The sequence below is a fragment of the Dunckerocampus dactyliophorus genome, chromosome 5 (genome assembly GCF_027744805.1).
Source record: "Dunckerocampus dactyliophorus isolate RoL2022-P2 chromosome 5, RoL_Ddac_1.1, whole genome shotgun sequence".
In the NCBI taxonomy this organism is placed as follows: Eukaryota; Metazoa; Chordata; class Actinopteri; order Syngnathiformes; family Syngnathidae; genus Dunckerocampus; species Dunckerocampus dactyliophorus.
In genome coordinates this window covers 13041328-13069159 of record NC_072823.1, presented here as the reverse complement: position 1 = coordinate 13069159, position 27832 = coordinate 13041328, and the positions used below count along the sequence as shown (strand labels likewise).

Here is a 27832-nt window from a genome sequence, read left to right as displayed (position 1 = left end):
TCAAACAGCACTACCACCACTGCAGAAAGCGGTACTCTATGTGACATCACTTATCAAGACTTCAATGTCTTATTGCCCTGACATCTCTTTGGAATATTTGTATTAAAGGGTTGGTAAAGATGCGTGCGTATGACAAGTTCAATATTTAAGAGAAGTTTAAAATGAGAAAACCCATAGTTCACCCCAACCCCAAGTCATACATTCTAAGCCACTTCCAGAGATTGCAGTTTGATAAAGTGTTCAGATTTTGGTTGAATAAGATCACATTATTGTCACATACCAGTGTAGGCATGACCTCACGATGCAGAGATGGGAACCCAGTGAAGGTAAAAATCTTTAATAATTCTGATGGTTGCAGAGCAGAAAAAGGAAACATGCAACAGAAATATGCAAAAACATGCAATGCTCCAACACAGCGAGACAGTACCAGCTCAACTAAGGCTGAATCCCAATTGTACCCCTTACTCTTGGTCCTACCCTTTACCCCTGGGTTTTGCATGTTCATGAGAATCAAGTGGTGTCCCAATTCTCCTTAAATCAAGGGGTAATTGCTAAGGGGTGTACAGCCCTCGAAACCAAGCGTGGTTGAGCACAGTGTTGTTGAAATGAAGGCCGGGTCTGGCGGGGATGCGGTGCTTGGGTATTTGTTGCCGTCTGTCTGTGTGCTTCGCAGGGGTGTTTACCGAATCTTTGCCTTTCCTCAATCTGGCTGCGGGCTTGTCAGGGATGTCGCTCCGGTAGATGGGCGGTGTGCGGTTGGTTCTGGGGGCAGGGGGGCATTCTAACTCCCGGTTGCTGGTGGGGCCAGGCGGCTGGTCGGCTGCTGGTCTCACTTCTCGGTTCTGGTGCTCGGCCTCCCTGCGGCTTGCTGGCGCGGCGGATTTGCTGCCCGGCTGGCAAGTTGTGAGGGGTTGCCTTGCTGCTCGTCTGCCCACTTGCTCATTTGCTGGTCATCTGGCCGTTGTGGTTGGGGAGGGGACTGGCCTCATGTTTTCATGCTCTCTAGCGGTCTGCATTCTCTGCGGCTTGGGATCTGGGAACACAGGGTCACCTGCCACTCTGCGCCTTGGGTGCCCTCTGTGGAGTGTCGAGGGAGCGACCACGGTGTTAGTTTGTGTGGGTGCTTTTGTTTATGTAATTTTTAAAACTTATGTATTTATTTTCATTTATTTATTCTTGGGGTCGTGGGGTCTTCTCCACGCCCTGTCTTCTTTTCTCTTCTTCTCTATCCCCTCCTGCTCCGGTCCGGCCGCTCCACATTTACATAGCAATAAACATCAAATAAAGTCAAATAAAATTCATGGAACAGGAGAAGAATATCTTACACTTTTCCCTGGCAGAGAACATCTGTTTAGCATATAAGGGCATCTAGATCAACAATACTATCTGCCCCAATGGCTGGACAGGACAAAAAAAAAAAATCCTCAGTGGCAAAGCTCCATGGGTGGATGAGTTTCACCCTGAAATCCTCAAGGCTCTGGATGTTGAGGGACTGTCTTGGCTGACACATTTATTCAACATTCTGTGCAAGTCAGGAACAGTACCTCTGGATTTGCAGACTAGGATGGTGGTCCCACTTTTAAAGAAAGGTGACTGGAGGGTGTGTTCGAACTCTAGGTGGATCACACTGCTCACCCTCCCTGGGAAAGTCTATTCCCAACTGCTAGAAAGAAGGGTACGATCGTTAGTTGAACCTCGGCTACAGGAGGTGCCATGTGGTTTTCCTTCTGGTCACAGAACACTGGACCAGCTCTACACCCTTACAAAAGGTACTGGAGGGTACATGGGAGTTTGCCCAGCAGGTCTACTGTACATGTGCTTTGTGGAAAGGAATTTGACCGTGTCCCTTGCAGTGTCCTCTGGGCGGTGCTCCTGGGGTACGGGATTGGTGGCACACTACTACGTGCCCTTGTACAAGAGGCTGGGGCCTGGTTCGCTCTGCCAGCAGTACGTTCAGCCTGTTCTGGTGAACATTGGCCTGCACTCTTTATCACGATTCTGTTCTGTTCATCAGAGTGGCCAAAGCGTCGAAGGGGTCCAATCTGTTGGCCCACGGATCTCGTCTCAGCTATTCACAGACAATGTGGTCCTGACGGCCTCATCAGGCTGTGACCTTCAGCGTGTACTGGAGCAGTTTGCAACAGAGTGTGAAACTTCTGGGATGAGACTCAGCGCCTCCAAATCCAAGGCTATGATTCTCAGTCGGAAAAGGGTGATTTGCTATTGGGAGTGAGGTTTTGCCCAAGGTGGAGGAGGTCAAGTATCTCGAGATCTTGTTCACAAGTGGTGGAAGGTTGGAGCATGAGATTGACAGGCGATCAATCGGCGCAGCATCAGCAGTAATGCGGTCGCTGTACCAGACCTTTGTGGTGAAGTGAGAGTTGAGGCGGAAGGCAAAGCTCTCCCTCACCTATGGTCATTAGCTTTGGGTCGTGACTGGAAGAGTTTCTTCCGTAGGATGGCTGTACTCACCCTAAGAAATAGGGTGAGGGGCTCGGTCATCCGGGTGGGGCTCAGAGTAGAACCGCTGCTCCTTCACATCGAGAGGAGCCAGTTGTGGTGGCTCGGGCATCTGGTCTGGACGCCTCCCTGGTTCTCGGCATTCCCCGTTGGAAGGAGGCCCTCGGGCGGACCTAGGACACGCTGGAGGGATTATGTCTCACAGGTGACCTGGGAACGCCTCGGTGTCCTCCCGGTGGAACTGGAAGAGGTGACCAGAGACCGGGAAGTCTGGGCTTTCCTGCTGAGACTGCTGCCCCCGCAACCCGGATAGGCAAGAGAAAATGGATGGATGGATGGAAATTCATCTTTGCTATACGTCAACAGCTGGATAAGCAAGCATTGTGTTTATTCTCCATTTTGTGACGTTTGATGCATTTTTAAGCACTGAAATTTGAAATATGAATCTAGTTTCAGTGAATGGCTTTCTATTATTTGTACTTTCAGCTTCACACTTTATGGCAAATTCTGGTCCAATACGACACATGCCTGTCCCATGGAGAAAGTGACGCAAAAGGGAGTTTAGCTGGCTGTTAATGTCAATATAGGACACAGTCACATTGGGTGCAACAGTACACAATCACACACAAACATTAATCACATCCAGGCTCTCTATTTCCGACATTCCAAAAATTCCCATTTTCAACCAGAATTCCACATTTTCCAGCCCAAACATTCCCATTGAAATGAATGTCATTTTTGCACATGCATTTCTCAACCCATTCGAACAATTTCAGCTTCAGAACTAAAACTCAATTCCCACTTTTCATAATTCCACGTTGTCCATACATTTCAACTTCAGCAGCCACATTTAATCGACAGAAATGTTCAAATTACAGAAATTGCCTTCTGCTGTTTCAAAAGCTCTGCTTACACCACGAGAACCATAACATTATGACTAATACACTAAAAGCTGTTACATGTGAAAAGGAAGATAAGGGGGTACATTTCAATATGGCAATAAAATCAGTTTGATATGCACAAGAAGACAGTACATCCTCCATCATCACTTTCTCAGAAAGGCACTCCCCTCCCACATTCATCATCAGTCACAAGAATTATGTTACAATAGGGTCTGTCATTCTGGAACTTGTCATGAGCTGCTTACTTTAACTGAATTACCTGCGTCACGCTTTGGTAATCCCGTTGTTGATTTTGTGTACCTAACAGCGTAGTGTTTCAATTATAAAATAAATGTGTATAAAATGTACAAAGGCAAAATGTTTCACGTGTGTCCAACTATCTCTTTTCTGCGCCGCTTATCCTCATTAGGATCACGGGGGTATGCTGGAGCCTATCCCAGCTGCCTTTCAGCAAGAGGCAGGCTACACCCTGGACTGGTCGCCAGCCAATCGCAGGTCACATATAGACAAACAACCATTCACACTTTCTGTGTATGTCTGCAAATATTTTTATGATATGTTGTCATAGGGCAACACCAGAGGTGTGGACCCGAGTCGCGCAAATTGGCATCGAGACAAGTTTGTTTGATGACTTTGGACCCGACTTGACAATATCATCAAAGACTTGCAAATTGACATCAATGACTCGGGACGTGACTCGGATTTAAATGTATCCCCATTCAAAGTATTTCAACTAACGTGATTGTTATGGTGTAATTTCCAGCAAGACAACATATTTTGCCTTTGAATCTGTCTCATTGAATGCATCTACTAACTTCCAATCAGGTTTAAGAAGAAACAACAAATGCGTGGATTACCTTTCTGTACACTAACTGAATCCTGAATGCTATGTTAGCACTTTTTCTGTGATTAAGACTTATTTTATTTTAAAAATAATAAAATTAAAAAAGCATTCATTGTACAGCATTTGTCAAATTTAATAACTGTTACATTGTTAAGGCCGCATGGTGGCTTAGTGGTTGACATGTTGGCCACACAGTCAGGAGATGGGGAAGATCTGTGTTCAAATCTCCGTTGGGCATCTCTGTGTGGAGTTTGCATGTTCTCCCCGTGCGTGGGTTTTCTACGGGTACTATGGTTACCTCCCACATTCCAAAAACATGCACGTTAGGTTAATGGGCAACTCTAAATTGTCCACAGGTATGAATGTGAGTGTGAATGGTTGTTTGTCTATATGTGCCATGTGATTGGCTGGCGACCAGTCCAGGGTGTGCCCCGCCTCTCGCCCAAAGTCACCTGGGATAGGCTCCAGCATACCCGCGACACTAATGAGGATAAGCATCAAAGATGGATGGATGTTACATTGTTAAAATGGAATTTCATTTGGGAGACACTCAACAGTGCTAATGACTTGCAAGGATTCAAAAATTTCAAGACCATGACTTCGGACTTGACTTGACTGGTCTTGATGTGGACTTGCACGTCTTTACTTGGGACCTGACTCGAGACTTGAGATTAAGGACTTGAGACTTACTTCAGACTTGCAAACCACTGACTTAAAGAAACAACACTTTGATACAATGTAAAGTAGTCAGTAGACAGCTTCTGAAATCTGCCTGTTGTTCATATTTGGGTTTTGATGTTGTTTGCTTCAATCCAAACAGAAGCCAGGCCCATTTCTGCTTAAAGGAAAATGATGGGGGATTTACCACAGACCAAGTGGAACATACTTCTCATAATGTTACATTGACCATTCATGGTAAATGCTCTCCTTATTTGAAAATAACTAAACATGACACTTTTTTGTGCTTACTACCACAAATGTACTTTGCATTGAACAAAAGGACAGACGTCAATTCAAAATAAATGAAACAATGATTTTCCCTTGTAGTCTCTGACAGGAGAGTGACTCATTAGGCACTAATAACAGAGAACCTTAAGTTATTGTAGTTACAGTAAATGATGAAACACTGAGGAAAAACTAGGATAACATAAACAGGCGGGATTGTTCCAGTGTCCCCTGTTCACCATTCATAAGTCACACTCATGTCATGTCGATCTATATTTACAACATTAATAGAGGAAATGAATCATTAACAGCAGAAATCATCAACGTTGCCTTGACTTTAAAGTGCATTAAGAGACCAGCTCACGGCATTACTGTAAGTGCACACAATGTTGTGGACTGGCTACTTCATTTTTTTTTTGGTGTGTTGTCCTGTGTACACTGCAGTCGTGGAAAAATGTGTCATGTGATGTCTCCACATTTCAAATGATGTCACTTGCCGGGGGCCATTTTTTGCCTGCAGCTCGTTTTTATTGGTCCTCAGCGTATTGTAAAAATCAAATGAATTCATTATCAACTAGAAAAGCAGTCGTCAGAGCGCAGACCTCTGCCAAGCGTCATACTGTAGTTTCCCCCAAATTTTTTATTTGAACATTAATTTTATCTCCATATTAAGATTCCTTGACCATGAAAAGATACCATTAGCGGTTGGATTCAACATAATATCAATATTTGTTCAGTAGTTCACAAAAATCGGATTTTCCGTGATGGCGCCTTTCTTCTGGATCTAGTGCCATAGCTTTTGAAGACACAACAAATTCGTTGGCAGACTCCAGATTCCACAGTGTCTTGGCTATACAGTGTTTCCTCGCTCTACCCAGGTTCACCTTTCGCAGATTTTCTATTTCGCTGATGTTTTTAGTGTGGCCTTAGGAGGAGATCAACACCCATTATTAGGGGTACACAATTATTAGGCAGCTTCTCTTCCTCTGGCAAAATGGGTCAGAAAAGATTTAACACTCTGAAAAGTCAAGAACTGTAAAGCATCTTTCATAGGGATGCAGCACTCTTGACATTGCCAAGATATTAGGGTGCGACCACAGAACCATTCAATGTTTTGTTGCAAGTGCACAAAAGGGTCGCAAGAAACATCTCAAGAAAAAAACATGCAAATTAACAGCCAAATATTTGAGAAAAATCAAACGTGAATCTCCCAGGAACCCATTATCCTCCAGTGCTGTCATTTCCCAGAACTGTAATCCACCTGGAGTATCCAGAAGTACGCTACATGTTGTTCAGTGCTCAGACACATGGCCAAGGTAAGAAAGACTGAAACCCGACCACCACTGAACAAAACACACAAGTTGAAAGGCTATGACTTTGCCAAGAAATATCTAAAGACAGACTTTTCAAACGTTTTATGGACTGATGAGATGAGAATGACTCTTGATGGACCAGAGGGATGGGCCCAGTGCTGCATCAGCGATGGGCAGAGAGCTCCACTCCAACTCAGACACCACCAAGGTGGAGGTGAGGTACAAGTAAGTGCTGGAGTTATTAAAAGATGAGCTTGTTGGGCTTTTTCAGGTTGAAGATGGACTCAAACTCAACTCCCAAACCTACTGCCACTAACCCTAACCATAACCCCTAACCCACAGAGAGGTACAGGAAAAAGCACGCATTTTTCCAGAAAACCATGATTTTTATGCAGGACAATGCTCCATCTAATGCGTCCAAGTACTCCACTGCGTGGCTAGCTTGTAAATGTCTTAAAAAATACTGACATGACCTCCTTGCTCACCTGGCCTAAACCCTCTTGAGTACTTGTGGCCCCTCAAACGAAAGATTTACAGTGAAGAAAAAAGGTACACCTCTATGAACAATGTCTGGGAGGCTTTGGTTGCAAGTGTATTTTGCATTTTTTTGGCCTTTGTTTCTGTGATGCCACCACAGAAGGGTACCAGTGATGCCGATGAAGACCACAGAACAGTAAATTAACACACCTATTTGCAAATGAAGAGCTGAACACACACTGGAAAGTGAGATGCATTTAACTGAGTTTGCAACATGCAAGTCTGTCCAGGCTGCTAGCATAACACGGCTAACTCAACAATATTTCTTTCCTGTACAGCAAGGGTGTCCAAAGTTCGGCCCGGGGGCAAGTTGCAGCTCGTTCTTTTAATAAACTACAATTAGAACATTATGCCGGATGATTAGGATAAGTGATGGGTCGTCTGCCAACTATCCTCCTCTTAGAGCCAGCTCTTTGAAGTGAATGACGGGGGCTGACTCTTTGATGTGAACCAGCAGTCTTTTTTTCTCCTCTGTTTTTCAGTTCAAACCTCATGGGATTACTCAAAATGCGTGGTGTATGCGTCGACACTGAGCAGAAGGGGGAGAGAGTGGTTACACACACTGCACAGTCGCGAGCACGCGAAAAGGCAGCAGAGAGACGAGAGAGTCTGTAGAAGAACGGTGGGAATGGTGGGACTCCCCTTGAACAAAAGATGCTGCATCATAAGAGGCTATCCTAAATATATTGCAATTGCTACATCATTAGAGACTACATGCTGGAAAGGGAAGGGAAATGAGCAGCAGGAAACAAAAGCTAAGGTACTTTGTGTTTCAGAATGAAAAACTGTTAGCGGGATGCTGTGTTTTCGTTTAGTTTAGTTTGAGTTGGAACGCCCCTGCTGTACTGTTAAAAAAGGTTTCATGATAGTGATAGCTGAACTCGGGATAATTTGTTAGCAGGAACTATGAGTCTCACTCATGATGTTCTGTGTAGTGTCAGCATTCACCTTCAAACCTTCACCTGAAACTGAATAATCTGGTACAAATTGATTAGCTTGACTGTTTCAAACAATGGTGTTCACATTTGACTCATAACCCAAGAAGCGTGTTTGAAACAATGTCTGTACATTAGTTGTCGCTTGCAAAAAATGTGTAAACAAATGTATGTTTAAAATAGAAATATCAGTACTGCATATTACACTTTCAAACTTTGAAGGATTCCAAGCGTGTATACTATAGATTAATTTTTTCTCCTTTTTCAAGAAATGCCTTTCATAAGCAGGGCGTGTATTCATTTTGAAGATATCAGAGGACATGACAAAGAAACAGTCAATGGATGCCAAAACTACGAGTGACCGAACTGTACTGAAAGCAGGGTCAGAGGTCACCAAGGCAGCGAAACATATAAATTCAACAGACTCAAGAGTCACTTTCAGCAAAGTATTTCTGACCCATCGGGTCCAGCCAGATCTTACGTCAACAATTTGATCCAGTAAAGCATTTGCAGTGAAGCGGATGCTATGTACAGCCCGTAAAATGTACTTTTACATTTGTTTTAATTGCTGGTTTTTGTGATTTGCCCTCGGATTTGTCCATTTATTTTGTCATTAATATTATTAGTATTTAATAATAATAATAATAATCAAACATTATCACAAGTTAGACTCTCCTCCCTATGCACTTTATGGCTCAGCAAAAAAAAACATTTTTTACATACTACTGCAACCAATATATATTATATAATATAAGACTTGACTAAAAAGTTGCTAAAAACACATAAAAAAAAGTTCTGAGAAAAGCATTTGAAGTTTTTACAGTTATGGTTAGTCATAAATTTATAAAATGTATGTACAAATGTTGTGAATTAAACACTTTACTCTTGCCAAATACGAAGTTAGGAGTGTCCAAACTTTTCCACAGAGGGCTGCATACAGAAAAATGGAGGATGTGGAGGGCTACTTTGATATTTAAAAAAATGCTGAAACCGATCCAATATAGGTCTCTACGTATACTACGTATACTCCTGATCAAAATTTTAAGACCGCACTTTGGACACGTCTGTGTAAATGCATCTTTGTACCGTTCCTGTAGTGTTCTGTGTCACTTTCCAAATAATCCTAATCCATTGTACAACAGTAAAAAAAAAAAAAAAAAGGCAAATGAAAATAAAAATGCCTATGAAGTTACATAATTTCCCAAAAAATGTGCATCATACTGGCTGCAGCCAGTATTTTGTCCAGTGTTTCCAAAGTCCCTAATAGTCAAGTCAAAAAAAAAGGCCGAAAGAAATCAATAAAATATCACCATTAAAAAATATCCAACGGGATCATCCTGCCCCACAAGTTACATTGCATAATTATAGTCAAAACGGTCCCCCTAAAATAAAGAGTAAAAAGCCACATACTGATAGTAGCTACTTAAATACTGTACTTAAGCGTTAAGCAGAAATACAATAAAACAAATCGTATGTGGGTAGAAAGTACCAGTGTGCAAAAGTGAAGGAGCAGCTGGTTTGGCCATCCTGAATTCAGACTCTGATTCGAAACATTCCTTGGCTCAGCTGAAGGCGGAACAGTCGACAGTTGGCGATTCGCAGGGCAGCACAGGTAGTTTTGGAGAGGTCGCTGGCTAACATTGGCTTGGTGCGATGCCAGGTGCCTGTGCTACGGCGGAACTCACGAATGTAGTCGAAACTCGCACCTACAGTATGCGCATATCAAAGATAACATACTCAGTTATTTTGCTTATTTGAACTTGTTTAGTAAAGTTGTCTCACTGACCAGTGTCCAAGTCTCCCACTACATAGATGCTGGCTCCAATGGGAACGGCGCCGTAGACGAATGATGAGCTCGTCTGGATACACAGGTTTTGGTCATCCAGGAACATCCACCTGCACAGAACAGTTTCAGTGAGATAGAACGGTCAGCAGAGGTTATAATACATGACTGCATCTGAGCATCAGTTCCAACACCGTGGTGGAACATGTACCTTTATATTCATTCGTTCATTTTCAACCACTCATCCTGTTCACAGTCACAGAAGAACTGGAGCCTAACCCACCTGACTGCCAGTTACTCAAAGGGCCCTTTGTAATTCGTTTAGCAACATTATTTTTGATTGTTGTGATCATGGGATTATTATTATTCGATTATTATCACAGGCCGTGCTGGAGTCATCCCCGGTGAACGAGAGGATCATTTCCCTATGCCTTTAGGTTGGGGAATGGGACCTGACTGTGGTTTGTGCGTATGCGCCAAACGGCAGGAATGGAATGGACACAGGCTACACGTGTTTGATCACTCCCTTATCAAACGTATTGCAGCTCGACTTTTCTTGCATCTTTGTGTACACACTTTGCCTAGTGGTCACTGGCGGCAGCTAGCTAGCTTACGGTTATCCACCTCGCCTCTGGTCTTCAGACTCCAAATGTGACTTTTTTTTTTTTAAATCACAGTGGCATTTTGTTATTGTCCCACGGGAAAGCTACAAGTGGATATCACACGTTCATGGGGTGCGTACTAACTTTATCAAGTGTCACTGAACTATTTTGCTCTCTTGTTCTCATTATACTACTTACGTCTTGTCCTCAAAACACGATTTGTATGTGGTTCTTTAATGAACAGAAAGACATCGCGTGTGTTATGATGGTGATACTATCACAGGGGGCTCCTATCTCGGCAGATGATTCTGAGTAGCACCAAAGTGTCAAAGAATATTTGCTTCAACTCTAAGTAGTTTTTTATTATAACTGTTGAATTCAGACTTGATACCTTTATACAATGACAAATGACCACAAAATAGCATAAAGACGATGGCCACACCGTTTGAGTGGAGATCTGCTTGGTAAATAGTCTACTGTACAATTTAAATGTTGCCAGTCATAAATAAAACACAAATGGTCGACAGCTCTAATAGAGATGAAAGTTGGAGACCCCTGCAACGTGGACACTGGATTTATTCTGTTTAAGTTAAGCAGAACAGATTTCTATTTAATAAAGATATTTGTATTATTTTATTCTGTTATTTGAACTAAAATATTAATTATTGAACAATGTATTTCCCATGTGTTCGCATTACTCCAAAACATGCATCAAATTCAATTCAGGTTTGTGTCAAATAGTACAAAAATCATTTCACACAAATAAAGATTTACTTTTTTTTTTAAAATAATTACATATTTGACAGAGGCCCTTGGAATTGTCTAATGGTGGCCCTGGCCAATAGCATTTATGATAAATAAATAGAAAAATCTACAGTTAATCCATGTGATTGGTATGGGTGAATCTCACTCATGGATGATTGGTATTGGAATCGGCAGCATAAAACCCGGATTGGAGCATCACTGCTTATTACCGTTTTATTCTCCTATAGCCTAGCTTCTTGCTTTGCGGCTAGTGTGTATTAGAAGCAACAGAAGGCGTTCTAGGCCGCCCCCGTCATTGCGCCATGCCCCCCAGGTGGGCACTCGGCCCACTTTGCTTTCACTGAATTCAAACATGGCTTTCATTCTTTCCTCTTCTGTTATTTACTTGAGAAGCATACTTGCACACAAAGTAGTAAGCTGTCCATCTAATAGAGTTCATAAAAACAGTATATACAAACCTCCTCATTTCATCATGGTAGAACTCTGACTTGCAGGTCGTCATGTGACGTTGCTCCGGGTTATCATTCTCTTGACTTCTCACGCCACCAAACACATAGAGCTCCTTACCAACACCACAGGCCACTGATCCAAACCTGACCAAAAAAGATTTTTAAACATCATTTTAAACCTAATTATGTGAGATGAAAGTCGGATCAACACATATTGTGGTTTAGGAAGATTCGATAATTGAAAGGTATGCCAGAAAAGCAGGTCATTTAACTTTAAACTGTATTGTTGCAGCTCCTGAAAGGTTACACAATACAGCACATTTCCTTCTGCCAATAGATTCTGCTATTACTCATTACTAATCAAAGTACACACTGTGACTCAACAACTGCATCTGCAACTGCAACTGCATCATTTAACTCGTCAGCATGACGAGTTAAATGATGGATATGTAAAACTAGTAAAACTGAAACCAAAACTGGATGGCGCGAAACTGACGACAATGCTGCGTTTCATTTCCTGTTGTGCAATACATGGTAGGCCAGTACAGACAGCAGAAGTTATGAGTATATTACATACCAAGTGAAGAAAAGTGCCACCAATGTATAGAAATAAGGTCACACAACAACAAGAAGAAGAGTAAAGAGAAATAAAAGTGTCGGCATCAACACATTTAGGTGTTGGGTCAGTAAAAAGAGCCTCCTTCTTTTAAGAAACTTCACGCCAAAATGGCTAGACAGTTACCTTCTCTCCTTGAGAGGGCAGAGGCCCGTCCACTGCTGGGTTTTAGGGTCAAAGCTTTCAACAGAGTCAAAAAGTTTCCCATAGGAACCTCCACCCATGGCATAGATCTTCTTATTCATGGAGGCATAGCAACCCACCTGGAGGGAGGAGAAAGAGATCACAGCACAGCTTCATTATTTGGCCCCGACCTCTTGTGTTAATGAGCTTTACCACGGACCTAAGGCTATTTCGCATGACCAGCTTGGCATAGGAACATCATATGGTGTAAGTCAGTGGCTTCCAAACTTTTTACAGTGGCGTACCCCTTCAGACATTTGATCTGAAGCCATGTACCCCCTACTCCTGCACACTAAAAAAAACATACAACTTTTCATCTTTATTAACTTGAAATATAGAAGATAATTAATTGATTAATTCATTTTATAATAATTCCAGGTTAAAATTGTGTATTTTTTATTCCAGTCTGATGTCGGCATCCTTCCGTTTGAATGGGTTGAATTTAATAATCATGAGTTTAATAATCATAACAAGGCAGTATTTAAAGTACAAAAACACATACAACCAACAATAAAGCCTCATTTTATGAAGGAATCCCCACTCACAGTGACAGGTTGTCACCGCTGCACCGTGCGGGGAAAGGAACACCAATGTAAATGAAATCTTCAAGATCAAACACTTACACTTACTGTACAAAATAATCATCAAACCTACTTATTTGTTCATATGATGCACACAGAGCAACACCAACATCGAGCTGTCTCCTTTCTGTTCCGTTCTCCTTGCGCCGTGAGGCATTCAGGCACACTAGTAATTGCTAGTGGTAGGCACTAATTGTTTTTCATTTTTATTCACGTACCCCCCATTACAATTGGCGTACCCCACTTTGAGAACCTGAGGTGTACGTAAAAAGTTTGGATGTAAAATGGACTTCACTTGTAAAGCACTTTTCCACGTTCACCCACACAATGATTAATGGAATATTGTCATGTAACGCAATGTAACATGTCATTCACACACTGGTGATGAAGCATGAAGAACAACCGGTGGTTCAGTATCTTGCTCAACAGACAGTACATTTCAGGGTGTGGGAATCAAACCTCTGAGCTCTGCCAACCATTGCCATGACGCTTCTGTAGGTTTACCTTGAGTACTCCCACAAGGTCCAAAAAAAGACTCAAAAAATTGTGCATACTAAGCAATAATGTTCATGAAATTAATAATGTTAAGCAAAAAAAAAAATAATAATTTGTGTTGAATACACAAGCTTCTGCCTGTAGCCTGCCCTTTCTGTTTCCTGCTGTCATCTCTCTTCTCCTCTTTCAGTGCCCAGTTTTGGTGTTCTGGGGCGGAGCCACACTCCCACACCTGAATGCACTCTGAAATCAGGCCGACTTTAGCCTTGCTGCCACCACGCCTGACGCTGGGCCATTCCTCCTGTTTGCTCTTGTGTGCCTTTTCCTCCGGCTGGTTCCTACCCTGAACTTCATTGTGAGTACTGTGCCAATTTTTGACCTTTTCTTTCAGTACCATTTCTTGCCCATGATAGTGGAGTGTGGCTCCCCCTCTGTCTTGGTTGTACTTTGTTTTTTTTCTAGCGTATTTTTTTTCTACAATGAACTTTTGTTGCCATCACCTTTTGTTTGCCTTTTCTCACACTTGTGTCCCTTGGTTTTAATAAAACCTTTCAGTTGTTTTTGCATGAGTCTCTGCTTTGGGGTCCTGATGCTCAGCCTGCCGGCTCATGACACAAACAAATATGAACAAGACAATGTTTGGTTAAAATAAAAAAAAAGAAAAGTTAATGTAAGTTATTTTATTTAAAAAATGTTTGAATATTTTTTCACCTGTGTCCCCTTTTAACCTCTTCCCCACTTCCTGTTCATTGTTTTCCCTGATCATACAGTTAAACTATTAAAAGTAACCTTTCTGCCTCAAATGTGTTAATTTTTTTTTCTGTCTTCTATACCTGATATTTGGCTTTTCTTTTGACTGAAATGTTCTGTTTGAACCAGCCAGTTGGTGTTGCATGCATTGCTGATACAAGTCCCAGAAACCATTGCAATAGCGCCGTTTTCCACTAGTCATCTTTATATTTTAGAATATTTTTTGGTTTTAAACGTTTATTGGTATGAAAGGTATTTAATTACGGACTGGTGTTTTAATTGATTTGCCAATTGCAAAGTACTGTATGCTTGTTACACCGATTGGATGCTGAACACCTAAAATTCTGATTGTGGAATTTTCCCAAGTTGCATCCTCCATGTCTTTATATGTATACTTACATGTCTTTAAAAATGTTACATGTGTTCTACTTTCTGCTCAATGGAGTACCTTCCGAATCATGGTCATACTGGTCTGCATCTTCCAAGTATTGACATGAGGGTCAAACACTTCAACAGTGGTGAGCTCTGTTTCTTCATTTTCTCCTCCCAGAATGTAAATCAGACCATCCAGCTCCACAACGCCGAAGTTCTGGCGAGCCTGCAAAAATGACTTGCATTACTTTTAGGAGCTCAGTATGACTTTCATTATATACAGCAGTAGTTTCAACTGGTTTGGCTGTGGGACCGCCACTCAATGACAAGTGACGACCCAAATTGCGGAAAATGCTCAACTAAAACTTTCAAAATATCTTATTTAAAATGGCCTGCTTAGAGAAGGCGCTTGCTTTCTAAGGTGTGCAAGTCAGGATGCTCTGATCAGGGTTTTATGCTGCCGATTCAGATACCAATCACATGTATTAACTGCATTTTTCAATGTATTTATGATGAGTGGTATTGGTCTGCATAAAGTCTGAATTCAACAGTTATAACTTAAAAAAAAAAACACAGTTGAAGCAAATATACTTTGACCCTTTGGCTACTCAAAATTAGCTGATGCGACAGGATATCCCTGTCATAGTATCACCATCATAAGGCTGGACACTGTGTTTGTTCATTACACAACCACACACAAATAGTGTTTTGAGGACAATACATAGTATAATGACAACAAGAGAGTAAAGTTGTTTAGTGACACTTGAAAAAGGGTCCCCCAAACCTGTACCCCACTTGTGGCACTTGGGACAAAAACAAGCTTCAAACTAACTGCATTGTTTGTTTTTAAAAACATGTCACTGTGGTAAAAGGTTACATTTGGAGTCCGAAGACCAGAAGCTAGGCGGATGACTCTTGCTAGCTGCTGCCAATGCAAAGTAGAGCCAGTGACAGACAAGCATGTAAACAAAGATGCAAGAATAGTCAAACTGCAATAAGTCTGGTGAGGGAGTGATCGACCATGCTGTCATCGATTAGCGTAGCTCAATACGAGAGGCATCATTTTGTTGGCAACCCTATGTGATACAGCAGACATGTAGGATTTACCGACGCGCTCCAATCGGGTTTTGTGATCGACTTTGAAAGGCGTCTATCGCCATACATTGATCGTGGGTTTAACAGTACCTGGACTTGGACCTGGATGAGAGGTGAAACATCTTTATGAAAATCAAGCTAGTTGAGTTGCTCAGGTAAACAAGTACAATTCAATACAAATGTAACCTTTTCTTGATGAACTCGGCAAGTAAGTTTAATAATAAGTGATCCATTTCTTCTGTAGACCATCCCTCTGCCTGGGTCAATCGATCTAACTGGGCATGAAACGGTAGCTGCGAGTCTTCATTGTGGGCGGCAGATTTCCCCATGTAACAGAGCGTGAGGGAGTGGTGAGATTAGATACTTGTCTCTTTATAGCATATATAAAAGGTAATCCAAAGGTGTGTCGGAAGGACGGCACGTTAACTTCATACTCGATGTCTTTCCCCTCCTGCTCAAGCGTGGCCAAGTCGCCCATAAACATGGCATGCATCTCATGGTGGTATAGCAAGCAAATAGCACAGACGCAGGGTGTGTTCAGGGACATCGGGTCATTACACAATTTCTTTTGGCAAGACCTATGACCCACTGAAAACGACTCGGGGTTGCAACCCACCAGTTGAGAATCATTGATATAGTGGATATACTGTTCAAATAAGTGAAAATATGAATTGTGAATCAGTGCAATGCAGGATATGGTGAGTATACATGTACCTGTAGCATTGTGGGTATTGGGCTCCATGTGTTGCAGTCAGGGTCGTACTTCTCACCAGTGTTCAGGACTGTATTGTTCTCGTCTGTTCCACCCACCACAAACAGAAATCCCTCTAACATACAAGAAACCCAGTGTTGTTACTAGTTTGTGTATTTGTGAAATGGACATTGTGTACTCCCATGATATTCTAACCACTGACCAGCAGCAACCACTCCGTGTCCCACACGAGCGATGTTCAAAGGCTGAAGCTCAATCCAGCCTTGCCTGTTGGTGTCATAGAGTGGACACATGCAGCGAGTCACAGCTGTGGGCTTCCTGGTTCTGTACACAACAAAAAACACAAACGTAGCAATTGGATTTCAGCTCATTGTGTTTGTTTACATAGATCTAACCTCTTTCCTAATCAATTATTTATATAAATTATATTTCATAATTACAGCTGACTAGATATTTCGCAAGAATATACTGTAGATTTTTTTTAACACATGGCTGGCTTACCCTCTCCAAACCTTGCTGCTAGCTTGTCATTGACGTTCTCCGACGATTTTGGCATTACAATGGCAATAATAGTGACTGTTCTAATTATTAGATTAGATTGAGCTCCAGAACACTCTCATTCTCTCTTCAATTACCATTGTTCACTTGCCACACAACCCAGGTTTAAAGGGATAGTTCAGATTTTTTGACATGAAGTTGTATGACATACTCATCAACACTGTAGTGAATTAGCAGCAATTAGCAATTAGCAGCAATTAGCACAATTGGTCTCCTAAGTCTAGTTCTGGTCAGATTTCTATGATGAAGAACATAGTTCCACTTAGTTGCTGGGGTCAATTAAGTAAAGAGTTTGGCTTCTCAAAACAATATACGTTGAAAAGATGAATACATTTGTATCACAAAAATGCCTTCTCAAAAAAAATCAGACCTCACAAAACGCTCTGCGTTTGTCTCCCTCTGTATTCCTACGCACTGTCTCCTGTGCATTCTTGTGTGTGTGACGATGTGTTATTGGATTACACTGCTGATGGGGATGTCATACAACTTCATGTCAAAAAATCCCAACTATGCCTTTAAACTCGAAATATCGCACACTTATTAAACACATTTTAAGTATAATATGTGTAGGTAATCCCCTTTAATGAATATGTAGGATTATCAATGAACAGATGGGAACCGGAGACAAGGTGTATCCTTTAGACTGGTCGTCAGGTACTAGAGCACATGTGTCAAACTCGTGCCCTGGAGGGCCGAGACGCTGCAGGTTTTCTCTCCAACCAGTTTCTTCAGCAGGTGATTTAATTGATGAGCTCCTTCCCTCAAACTGAAGGTGTTGATCATTAAAATCACCTGCTTTAGTGACTGGCTGGAAAGAAAACCTTCAGTGTCTCGGCCCTCCATGGCACGAGTTTGACACCCCTGTACTAGATGCTCGCAGGCTAGAGAAGGTGTTTCGCCAAGCAGTGTCTACATAATCCACACTGCTTGTCTGTTATAATTCCGTAACGCCTTACAATCACATAGGTTGTGTTCACCTCGCTGAAAGTTTTGAGGCCGGATTGACTTGAAGCTGGTGCTTCCGTAACGTAACAAACTTCTGCGTACCACATCACACAACTACGATGCATTCAAGGACCGCCGAAAAAAGAGCGAAATTTCAAAGCTTCACGAGAAAACTGTTTGCTTTCTAAAAGGGGTGCATGCATGCTGTACATTTTAAGTTTATTATCACATATGTCTAAAGTATTTCTTAAATTATTACAGACTGAAGGTGAATAAAATGTGTTATACTGAACTGTAAATATCAAATCTTAAATTCTAGTCAAACTGCAGCCAAATGTGCAGGTGAGCTGTACCAGAGCATAGTTTTTAAAAAAATTATTAAATTGGTTAAACATTCAAAAGGAGCCAGCAAAATCTAAAACACAGATTTCAGAACACAGATGTATTGTCTGACAGTCTCAACACTTTCTTTACCCCATGACCAGATATAAGAACTCTACCAAATGTGGCTCGGGTATGAATAATTTTGGTCTCAACGTTATGTCATGGTCCACCTGTGGACATTCCATGTCTGAAAAATGTACGGTATATAATAAATGATCAATATCTTACAATCTGACCGTCAAACCAAAAAACTGATTACCTTATGCTATTTTACTGTCTTAGTACAATAGTTGGTTGGATTATCAAGGGCAGGGTATCATATTATGAATGGTTCAGAACATTATCATATATCAGAAGGTGTTTTACCTCCGATCCTCTCCTCCTACAATAACAATACACTCTGAATAACCCCGAGGCTTGAAAGCAGCAAGAAGAGCTTCGCCCTGCAGCTGGCTCTCTCCTAGCACTGGCTGACAGTGCTCTCTGATCACTTCCCTCATCAGCGGCTCCCCCATGGCCTAACGGGATGCAAATGAATCACACACACACACACACAGGAACAAACACCCACACCGTTGAAAACCTGGTCTGACAAGAAATACCACTTGACATGGAAACATACATTGAATGCTCAGACGGTGTACTTGAATTCCATCTAGTTTCTCTACCTGTTCTCTCAGGTAGCTTGCATCCAGGCCCTGCAGCCATACGGCAGACATTACTTCCCTCATGTGCACCTGTGATGACAAAATCACATAGATCTGCTTTCCACATGAGGCTGAGTTATAATTATATGGAAGAAAAGCAAAAATCCCTGATGACATCTTGGACGATAATCCTCTTCCGACCACAAGTAGGGACTAATCAGGATGATTTTGCATTTCATTTTCTGGATTGGGCCGGGGCCGTTTCTGTATCTGGCGCAACATCTGTCTGAAATGACTTCTAACTTTTCTGTTAGAACTACACACAGTCTCATAAAGCTGAAATCCTTCAAATAAAAACCTCCCACTAAAGACTGAATGGATTGATAGAGACAAAGTGATTGAATCTAATAATCAAGGGTCACATCTACTTTGTATTTGTTTTAGGAGAACGTGTCACCTGAGGTGAATTTTACACACCCTGCGTGCGTCCGGGTCGTGGGCCAGCCATCGCACCACAGCCTCCAGCACGTGCTTTTCATTGCCGACATTAAGCTTTTCCTCAGCCAGCACCTCACAGAGTCGGTCATGAGGCATCTCTCGGAACTCCTCTGTGAGCGCCACATCTCGGAAATGCGTGTGCAGGTATTCAGTGGCAGCATAGTGGACGTGGTGCAAGCAATAGTGCAGGGAGAAAAGACGGATGCCAATACAGTTCTCTGCGGTGATACAGCTTTCCAGGAACTGGCAGCACAGCAGCTTGAGGTCAGTCATGAGGAGAAGGTCAGATGCCTGCACCATATCCTGAATGGTCCCTTCATTCAAAGTGATCTGTAGAAAAGAGTCAGACAGACACAAACATAAGGGATAAAGTAGAACCAAAAATTATTTAAATTAATTAAATTATTTCCCAGCCATACACACCACACTACAGTTTAAGTGTGCCCCCATTTTTTGTTGGCACATTTTTTCATCTTGCAGTTAGGCTTATAGTATACACAGTATACTAAGTAAATACTTTAATTAACACTAATTAAACACAATTTTTTTTTAAAGTTATTTTGAATTGATTTTCTCTTGTCAGGATACCTTTATGTAATTTCAGTACAATGCACCCTCGGTTAGCGTACTCCCCATTTAGCGTGTTTTTCAGTTAACATAAAAAATGGATGTAAAAATTTTGCTTCCGTTTGCGTAAATTTTCCGGTTAGCCTGCGTCGTCTTGTGTTATTAATACACTTCGTGAGTCCAACTGTGTTCTTAATTATTTTTTTTTAATCACAAAACGTCCTTGTTAGCAGCCTATTAGATTGCTACTACAATGGAAACAGGAAGCGGAAGCCAGCTCCATCGCCCGTTTATGATGTCACCAGCGTTTGTACTCTGTAGTTTCTGCTAACTAGCACAGTTACACCACAGGTCTGAAAAATGTAAACACAAAACCCATTTTTATAGTTTTACAATTATAGTTTTACATGCATAAAAAAATCAAAATGCATATGAATGAAAGGGTTAAATGAACAAAACAATAAACATACTTTAACCTTCACTGAAGACATGATTGACACAAATTGAAAGACACAATGTGGCAGAGAGATGAACACAGACACCACTTTCGTGTTTTTTTTTTTCTTGAATTCAATCGTGTTTCTCACTTTCTTTATGAAATGCTGGCACATGCAACTTCCTTTGGCTCCATTTTGGGTTATTTTGCAGCCATGATCACAAGAAAAGCAGAGACTTGAGGCGACAAAGTCTACGGAAGAAGAAATAACTCATGGCAAAACGCGAAAGCCATGTCTGTGTTGATCTTACTGGCACATTGTGTCTTTGGCAACAATCACATCTTCAATTAAGGCAAAGGTAACCATCACTTTCATTCATCATTTAAATTCATTTAGAATTGTTTCTGCATGTAAAACTATAATTGTTAACATTTTTTGCTTTCTGGAACAGATTTGTTGGCTTTACATTACTTCCTATGGAAACAAATAATTTGGTTAGAGTACGTTTCGAGACCGACCTTCTGGAACGGATTAATGATGCTTACCACGGTTCCGCTGTATGTTCAACCTATTTAGTCAAAAGAATACATTTGCAGACAATACAAATCTTTGACTGTTATCTTGTGCTATGCATAGACAGTGCACTACTACAGAAAACGCACCAGAGTTTGTTTTAACTAAACCAAACAGGACATCTTTCATAGCGAGCCCTGAAAACAGTACTAAAACAATGAAGAGGGTGGGGCAGTACCAGCATAAATTACGAGAACAATAGTTTAGAGTTACCCCACCTACAATCAACAACACTCACTTCACCACTGAAGATATAGTCCAGTATCTGTTTCATAATGGCCATAGAGACCCCCTGCAGCTCAATCCTGTATGTTGAGCCATCTTCTTTCGGAGGATTGTAGTTCAGCTTGGTCCTAGAATCAGTTCAATAACAAAAGCATCTTAGTATTTTATTCCACTTAAAAGTAGATATACATTGTTTTTGGAAGTAATCACAAGCCAACACACTGTACTGTTTTCTTGTATAATGATTGTAGATGGACTACCACAACAAGCTTGGCGCTGATAATTCCTATGTAGACAATGTACAAAGTCTTGGCCATGTTGCCTTACCTAATATAAGGGCTGGCTGCAGCCAAGATATTTTTCTGGACAGGAAGCTCCTCACCGTCCACGACCAGTAGTGCATCATGGAAGCTGTGCTCTTGCCAAAAGGTACGAAGAACTCTCAGAAGATTCCGGGAGTGTTGTGGATCGCACACCCTCACACCGGGTTCATTTGATGCAGAATCTGGCATGTTTAGACTTGGGAAAATCTCGTCATGCACTCTTAAATCCTGTTTATCAATGACAATTTTGATTGCATTGTGATGAATAGCTCAATGACTAGAAACATGCTTTGGTAGTAATTAAAAGTAAACACAATAATTGAGAACATCTGGAATATATTGAAAAGAATTTTATGTTCTTACGTAAAACAGGACTTGGGTTGGTAAAAACGCCGCCATTACAACAACACACCACCAGGGGAAGTAAAGAGGCGATTATAGCTGGCCATATGTACTGCACTACATAACACGATAAAATAAAAGCGGTTTAATATATTGTTTGAACATTTATACACCGAATACTGCACACACAACCAAACTCTCATTTAGTAGAATATTTCAAGAGGAAAAACAACCGTCACAACACCGAACCAAGGGAAGTCCGTAAAGTAGGAGTTTTCTTAATGGAGTTTTGCTGGTAGGGCTATCCGAACTGGCTGATATTATTGTTGCCGTCAACAAAAGCGATACATTACAATAAGCAATATAATTCACAGATCAGTCTTCGAAGAACAGGTCAATATAGGTGTCATTAAGTTCGCTTAACAAATAAAACAGTCAATCTTTACTTGTTCTAGGAGGTATATGTTTACAGTAGTCCAAACTTGCTATGCCATTTTTAATGAGTAAGATCATTTTATATAATTTACTGTATTACTATACTGATATCTTACCTTTAGACGACGAAACGCGTCCCTCTTTCTAATGGGTGCAGTCTGCGTATTACCTAACTACATTTTAGACTGCATACATCACTTCACACTGTTGTGAGAGGACAGGAAGACATAGATGGTGCTGCATTTAGTACCAACTGGAAATGGTAGCATTACATTGACATAGGAAAATATAAACGTATGGGATTCTAATTTTAGCCTCGTTCTTATATAACATTATTATATTTTCAAAAGTTAATATAGATGCATATATACTCGATTACTCGCGACATTTAAACGAGTTGGACCCCGTAGTGAAAAAAAATTCTGAGGTTTTATATTTTTTGCTGTCCCTGAACATACCATCAGCTTGGCGGAAACACGTAGCTGTGCAGCGTTCAAACTCGTCACACCCAGTTTTATTGTATCATTTGTATTATGAATAGACGCTTGTGGGAGCCAGAGCCATCATTTAAATAAAATTGTTACAAAAGTATATGCGTAAGACGTTTAGATGATTCTAGAAAGTAGTTATGTCGTCAGGTATACCGCTGAAAGGCAAGAAAAAGGGGGAGCGTGAAGCGAAGTCTAACGTACCTATTTTGTCAGGTTGACCTCGAAGTACTTCCGGGTTCTGTAAGTAAACTTGATCGCTCGACTATGTACAAATGGTTTCTATTTCACGCAAACTCTTGAATGTCACACGGATTTCAGAAGGTAAAGAAATACCAATGCAAACATAATATTTGCATAAAAGGAATGGGCTAACACGTTAAACTTAATGTTGATATCAACTTGATGTTGATATCCTCTTGGTGATTTGTCACATGCATGTTTCCATGCGTATCATGTAGTATACTTTTCTAATAGTATGGTAAGGGGGAGTTTGTTTCAGATCTGCTTAACGAGTTATATTAAGGAACATCACGTGCATACATTTGCACAATTCATCATGTCCGAAAAAGACTACGAAGAGACCTTATTTAAAAGTACCCTTCTCCTCACCTATGTCTCGCTTTACAATAAGGTACACAAAAATACAGTAGTTACTGAGGAACTAATAAGGAACTAATGACTAAGGCACATTCAATTTAGAGTAGTTGCTGAGGAACTAATGAAGAAGTAATGAGTAACTAATGAGTAGTGGTTAGGGTTAGGTAGGTTCGTTCCTTATTAACTACTGTTATTTTGTGTACCTTATTGTAAAGTTTTACCATATCTTTACTGATAGCTCATTCACACCATTTTTTTTACCTGCTGACACTTGAATATTTAATTTGCTTACACTCTGTCGTTTAAAATTTGTTCCATTCATGTGTTTTAAGTGTGATATTTCTAATTAAAGATACAATAATACAGAATGTGTATATAGATGGCTTATGCGGTGATGAAGTAAAGAAAAGAAGGGAAAGGTGTTGATAAAATAAAATAATAAACTTGTCATGTTTGTTCTGTAGGTAACAGGTGAAACCACAGAGACACAACGTGAAAGTTAAACATGCGTCGTGCGAATCGTAACAGGCTGTCTCCATGGATAGAGAAACTGATCCAGAGCTATGGCAGTGAAGAGGGGAGCAGTGGCCGTGTGCGACTGAAAGCTCACGTCATTGGTGTGGGTCAGCTGTCTCAGTCCCAGGCCCAGAATTTTGAAGGGCCCACAGCGCTGCTTTTCCTGTCTGATGGAGTAGTTCAGATCCCTGCTGTTCTCACATCAGCTGCATGGGAGGATCTCCAAGAGAATGGGGATATGGAATGTTTCACCAGCCTGCTTAATAGCACCGTTGGCATGAGAAACTACCACCTGCAGTTTCACATGGCCATGGAAAACACCAGATGTAGGTTCTTCTTATCAGTTGGAAAGATGGTCATCGATGGAACTGGCCCAGCTAAAGACAAAACTCCCTGCTGCACTACTTTGCCCTCTGTTCAGCAGAAGATCTATGAGACATGGAGGTCACTCATGGTTCAGGATGTGCAGGAATCTCAAAACAGCCAGATTGGCTTTGATCTGACAGAGTTGCTGGGGGAGTGGCAGCATGACTGTTTGCAGACAGTGCTGGAGGACGTGAAGAATAGACTGATGCTGGTAAACAGCGTGAGCCAGCAGCCTTCCACATCCACTGGCATCCCATCGCTTACTCAATCGGGCATGTTCACTGCCACAAGTTGGGACACTGAACGGGTTCAAGATAAGGGCATAGAATGTTTCAGTATTCCGACAAAGTATCTACTCATCCCAGAAGGAGATGCTCCTCTGGGACGAAAAGCAAATGTAGCCAGACTGACACCTGATGGGGACGGGGAGTTGGATTTACAGCTTGGTGATCCGACACAGTCATTTGTCGATGCTGCTGACAGGCAAACAGACACACATGCAGGTGGAGAGGGCGAAAACCGTTCTGTCTTTGCAGAGAACATCATGCATGTCGACAGCGTAAGTGTAGATATGACTGGTAAGGACATCATACCTTTAGAAGACCCTTGGCACATATTTCCTGCACCATGCGGCTCCTCTGCTTCTTGTGATGAGTCCCCAGAAGCAACCCAAATCCAGTTTGTTCCTCCCCAGCAACAAAAGTGTCCTGTGAACACAACCAGCACCCACGTGCCTATAAAAGCACAACCTGATGTCAACACCTCCCAGCACAGCAAAGGAGAACACAGCTCTTTACCGCCGTACCAAAAACTGCCACCCGCATCCGGCAACAGCAATAACACACAAACACAACACATTCACAGTGCTTCCCAAGAAAAACAGACTTTGATGGAGAATTTGGACACACAACAAGAGATGGTTGAGAGACAATGTAGAAAGTCAAAGAGAAAACTGGAACACGAGCCTTTGCAAAATACACAAAACAAAGTCACATTGGAGGAAGAGGAAGAAGCTCATCGAAGTGGGAGCCCTCCGTCGTGGCTCTTTGACTCGATGACAGCTTCAGGAGTGGATGATGGCAGCATTCAGGTTCAAACCATACTTGCAGAAAAAAGAAAAACTCCTGCTGTTCACAGTGATGGCCGCCGGTTCTCATACACGTATACAGTGTCTGGTCAGAATCTGCTTGACTTCAGCCAGTTCAAAGTGGAAGATTCTCTGCTGCATTGGGCTGTCAAGTATCTTGTCGCCCCAAAGCAGGCAACACATCTGTAACATTTGCCAACACTGCTGTCACTGGATCCCAGCTGCTTGTACTGGCGTTTAGAAAAACGTACAAATTCTAATAAATTATATTTTTTAAAGGGACTGTATGCATCTGGCTCCAAATTGCATTGTTTTCAACAAAAAAAATCTAAGAACCCCGCTGCCAGCTAGCATATGTTACCAATAGTCGTTTAAAAGAAAAGACTGTACCAAAAATGTTGATATTTTTCACAATTACGAGGGAAACAGCATTAAAATTGTCATAAATTTTCATTCGGTCAAGAAATAACTGGCGTTCATGGATGTCACTCACGGCTGTTGGTATTCACGTACATCAGGGGTCACCGCGGGCACCACGTAGCCCCCCACGACCACATGAAGTGCCCGCAAGGCTGCTTTTCATTCAGGTTTTCAGTTAATAATGAAAGAACAGTAGAAAGAAATGCATTCTGAAATACAAAATGTGAGTTGTGGACACCAGCATTTTGTTAATGTTCTACTAAAACAAGCATATTCGCTTTGTTTGGGTTTGAAATAAGCTCTGAAAATAAATGTTACAAAAATGAGTAGCTCTTGGCCATTTTCATTTTGTAAAAGTAGCTCTCACAAGGAAAAACGTTGGTGACCCCTGACGTACAGGAACCCATACACACACACAGAAGCAGTCTCAGACATTACATTCATGTTGTTGTTACAATAGGCGATTCATTCAATGATAGCTAACATTAGCAGCTAAACTTTAACCCAAATTTCTATCATTAGCTGACCAGAAACGTAACTATTGTGTGTGTGTTACGTTGGCGTACTCAAGGACGGAAGAGGGTGGGATGTAATGGTAGCAGTATGTTCGTATGGTGGCGCCCTCTAGGCAACTGGAGGAACCGCTGCATGCAGTCCCATTAAGAACGTACAATTCATGTTCAGTGTGTGTTGAAGTCCCGTAAATATATCCTGTATGGTTGTAAATAAAACAACATTCTAGGTAAACATGGAAATTCTTACTATTTTGATTTGAGTCAATGCTATTGTCTGTTTTTCTTGAGTAGTCAAACCTAATTTCGCGCTGAAGGAGATCTGCGATAGGATTATAAAGACGGATATTGCGTGCCTTGACGTCATTGTGGAATCCAGGTTACCAACCACAGTATAATACCATTATTATGTCAACCTGTTCCATATTTTGTTCGTTAGACACACACAAATACATTTATCTTGAATCAAATTAATACAAAGTCAACACAAAAGGCATACGTGGGGATCAGGCTGACATGAAATATTCCAATTGTCCAGTAGATGTCACCAAAGTCCAACAGCATGCAGCGGTGAAACCGTAAAGTGGGAAAAGGTTGCATCCTGTCGTTACTGTATGATGATATAAACATCCATCCTGTCTTCATATCACACTTGTAGCACAGGAACCCGTAAGAACACAAAACACATTTTTGATGTTTTTTTTCCCTCCCGAAAATACTACTAATTCATGTCAAACACCTATAGACATAGACATAGACATAGACATAGCCTAGAAGACATAGTCTGGGCTAGCAACAGCATCCTATAATGTAGATCACTTAGGAACTTAACGAGTTAAAGTCCAGTTAAATGTAGTAACCCTAGTTGCTAAACCTTCTCACTCTCAGCTATCATTGTTATGACTCATGAGTCATCTTTTTATTGTTGAATTTGCACTTTCCCTTTCAGTCCACTGAAATACACCATGGGCCAGACACAACACAGTCAATAGTAACAGAAAACTCACCAAACAACTCATGAATCATACTTAACGACCAAGTGTGTGCCTGTCAGTATCATGCTGAGGGTCATCACACTCATTGTCATGGTATGATACATGTGCCTCCATTAATACAAATCTTACATGTCTTCAAATGTTCCAGCAGTCATGCTGCATGACATGCTGTTATGTACTTGCATGTTGCGTTTGTTGTATTTGTTATCGTGAATCATCGTCTGCTGAGAGACAAACAGAGAAAAGGCAGAGTTTGTAGGTTTATTCACCGAGATCTCCCAACGGCTAATGTAAGCAGCAGCCAGCTGTGAGGACTTGTAAAGTTGTTATAATCCTCCATTGACCTATAAACAGGAAAATACATAATATTGTATACACACATCTGTAAAAAACACACACACTGCCCGCGCTGTCCTTGTAAGGCAATACAGTGGTTAGTTAGTACCTGCATGTCTTTTTCTAGTCAGCCTCTCAAGTCCAGGGTTTAGGAGGTTACTGTTACTTTACCTCGGTTTTGATTAGCTAAAGGGTGCATCCTAAACCATGTTTTATAATGAAGTCTGTGATTTTTGCAA

General features: G+C 41.4%; 2 protein-coding genes across 6 annotated transcripts; one reads left to right on the top strand and one right to left on the bottom strand.

Annotated features, from left to right (window-relative positions):
* Positions 1-321: 321 nt before the first annotated feature.
* On the bottom strand, positions 322-26350 carry gan (gigaxonin). 4 transcript variants are annotated; one of them, XM_054777154.1, is made up of 13 exons: positions 24837-26350; positions 21501-21724; positions 21187-21301; positions 19351-19701; positions 18895-18963; positions 18593-18744; positions 16542-16663; positions 16342-16454; positions 14609-14758; positions 12278-12414; positions 11545-11679; positions 9723-9832; positions 322-9642 (listed from the first exon to the last, which is right to left on the bottom strand). In XM_054777154.1, the coding sequence occupies exons 1-13, from the start codon at positions 24870-24872 to the stop codon at positions 9470-9472; spliced, it is 1887 nt and encodes a 628-aa protein (XP_054633129.1). In that variant the 5' UTR covers positions 24873-26350; the 3' UTR covers positions 322-9469. The 4 variants fall into 4 exon arrangements, with proteins under 4 accessions (XP_054633129.1, XP_054633131.1, XP_054633130.1 ...); XM_054777156.1 differs by lacking the exon at positions 24837-26350 and adding an exon at positions 22966-22986; XM_054777155.1 differs by lacking the exon at positions 24837-26350 and adding an exon at positions 22390-22522.
* On the top strand, positions 22827-26494 carry acd (ACD shelterin complex subunit and telomerase recruitment factor). 2 transcript variants are annotated; one of them, XM_054777159.1, is made up of 2 exons: positions 22827-23004; positions 23826-26494. In XM_054777159.1, the coding sequence occupies exon 2, from the start codon at positions 23867-23869 to the stop codon at positions 25517-25519; it is 1653 nt and encodes a 550-aa protein (XP_054633134.1). In that variant the 5' UTR covers positions 22827-23004; positions 23826-23866; the 3' UTR covers positions 25520-26494. The 2 variants fall into 2 exon arrangements, with proteins under 2 accessions (XP_054633134.1, XP_054633132.1); XM_054777157.1 differs by having other exon boundaries at positions 22827-23085.
* Positions 26495-27832: the final 1338 nt, after the last annotated feature.

Coding starts and splice junctions, on each gene's coding strand:
- acd (XM_054777159.1), top strand. CDS start 23,867: ATGCGTCGTGCGAATCGTAACAGGCTGTCTCCATGGATAGAGAAACTG.
- gan (XM_054777154.1), bottom strand. CDS start 24,872: ATGGTGCAGGAAATATGTGCCAAGGGTCTTCTAAAG. Junction 19,702..21,186: donor ACTATATCTTCAGTGGTGAA/GTGAGTGTTGTT, acceptor TCTTTTCTACAG/ATCACTTTGAATGAAGGGAC. Junction 14,759..16,341: donor CAATACCCACAATGCTACAG/GTACATGTATAC, acceptor TCATTTTTGCAG/GCTCGCCAGAACTTCGGCGT.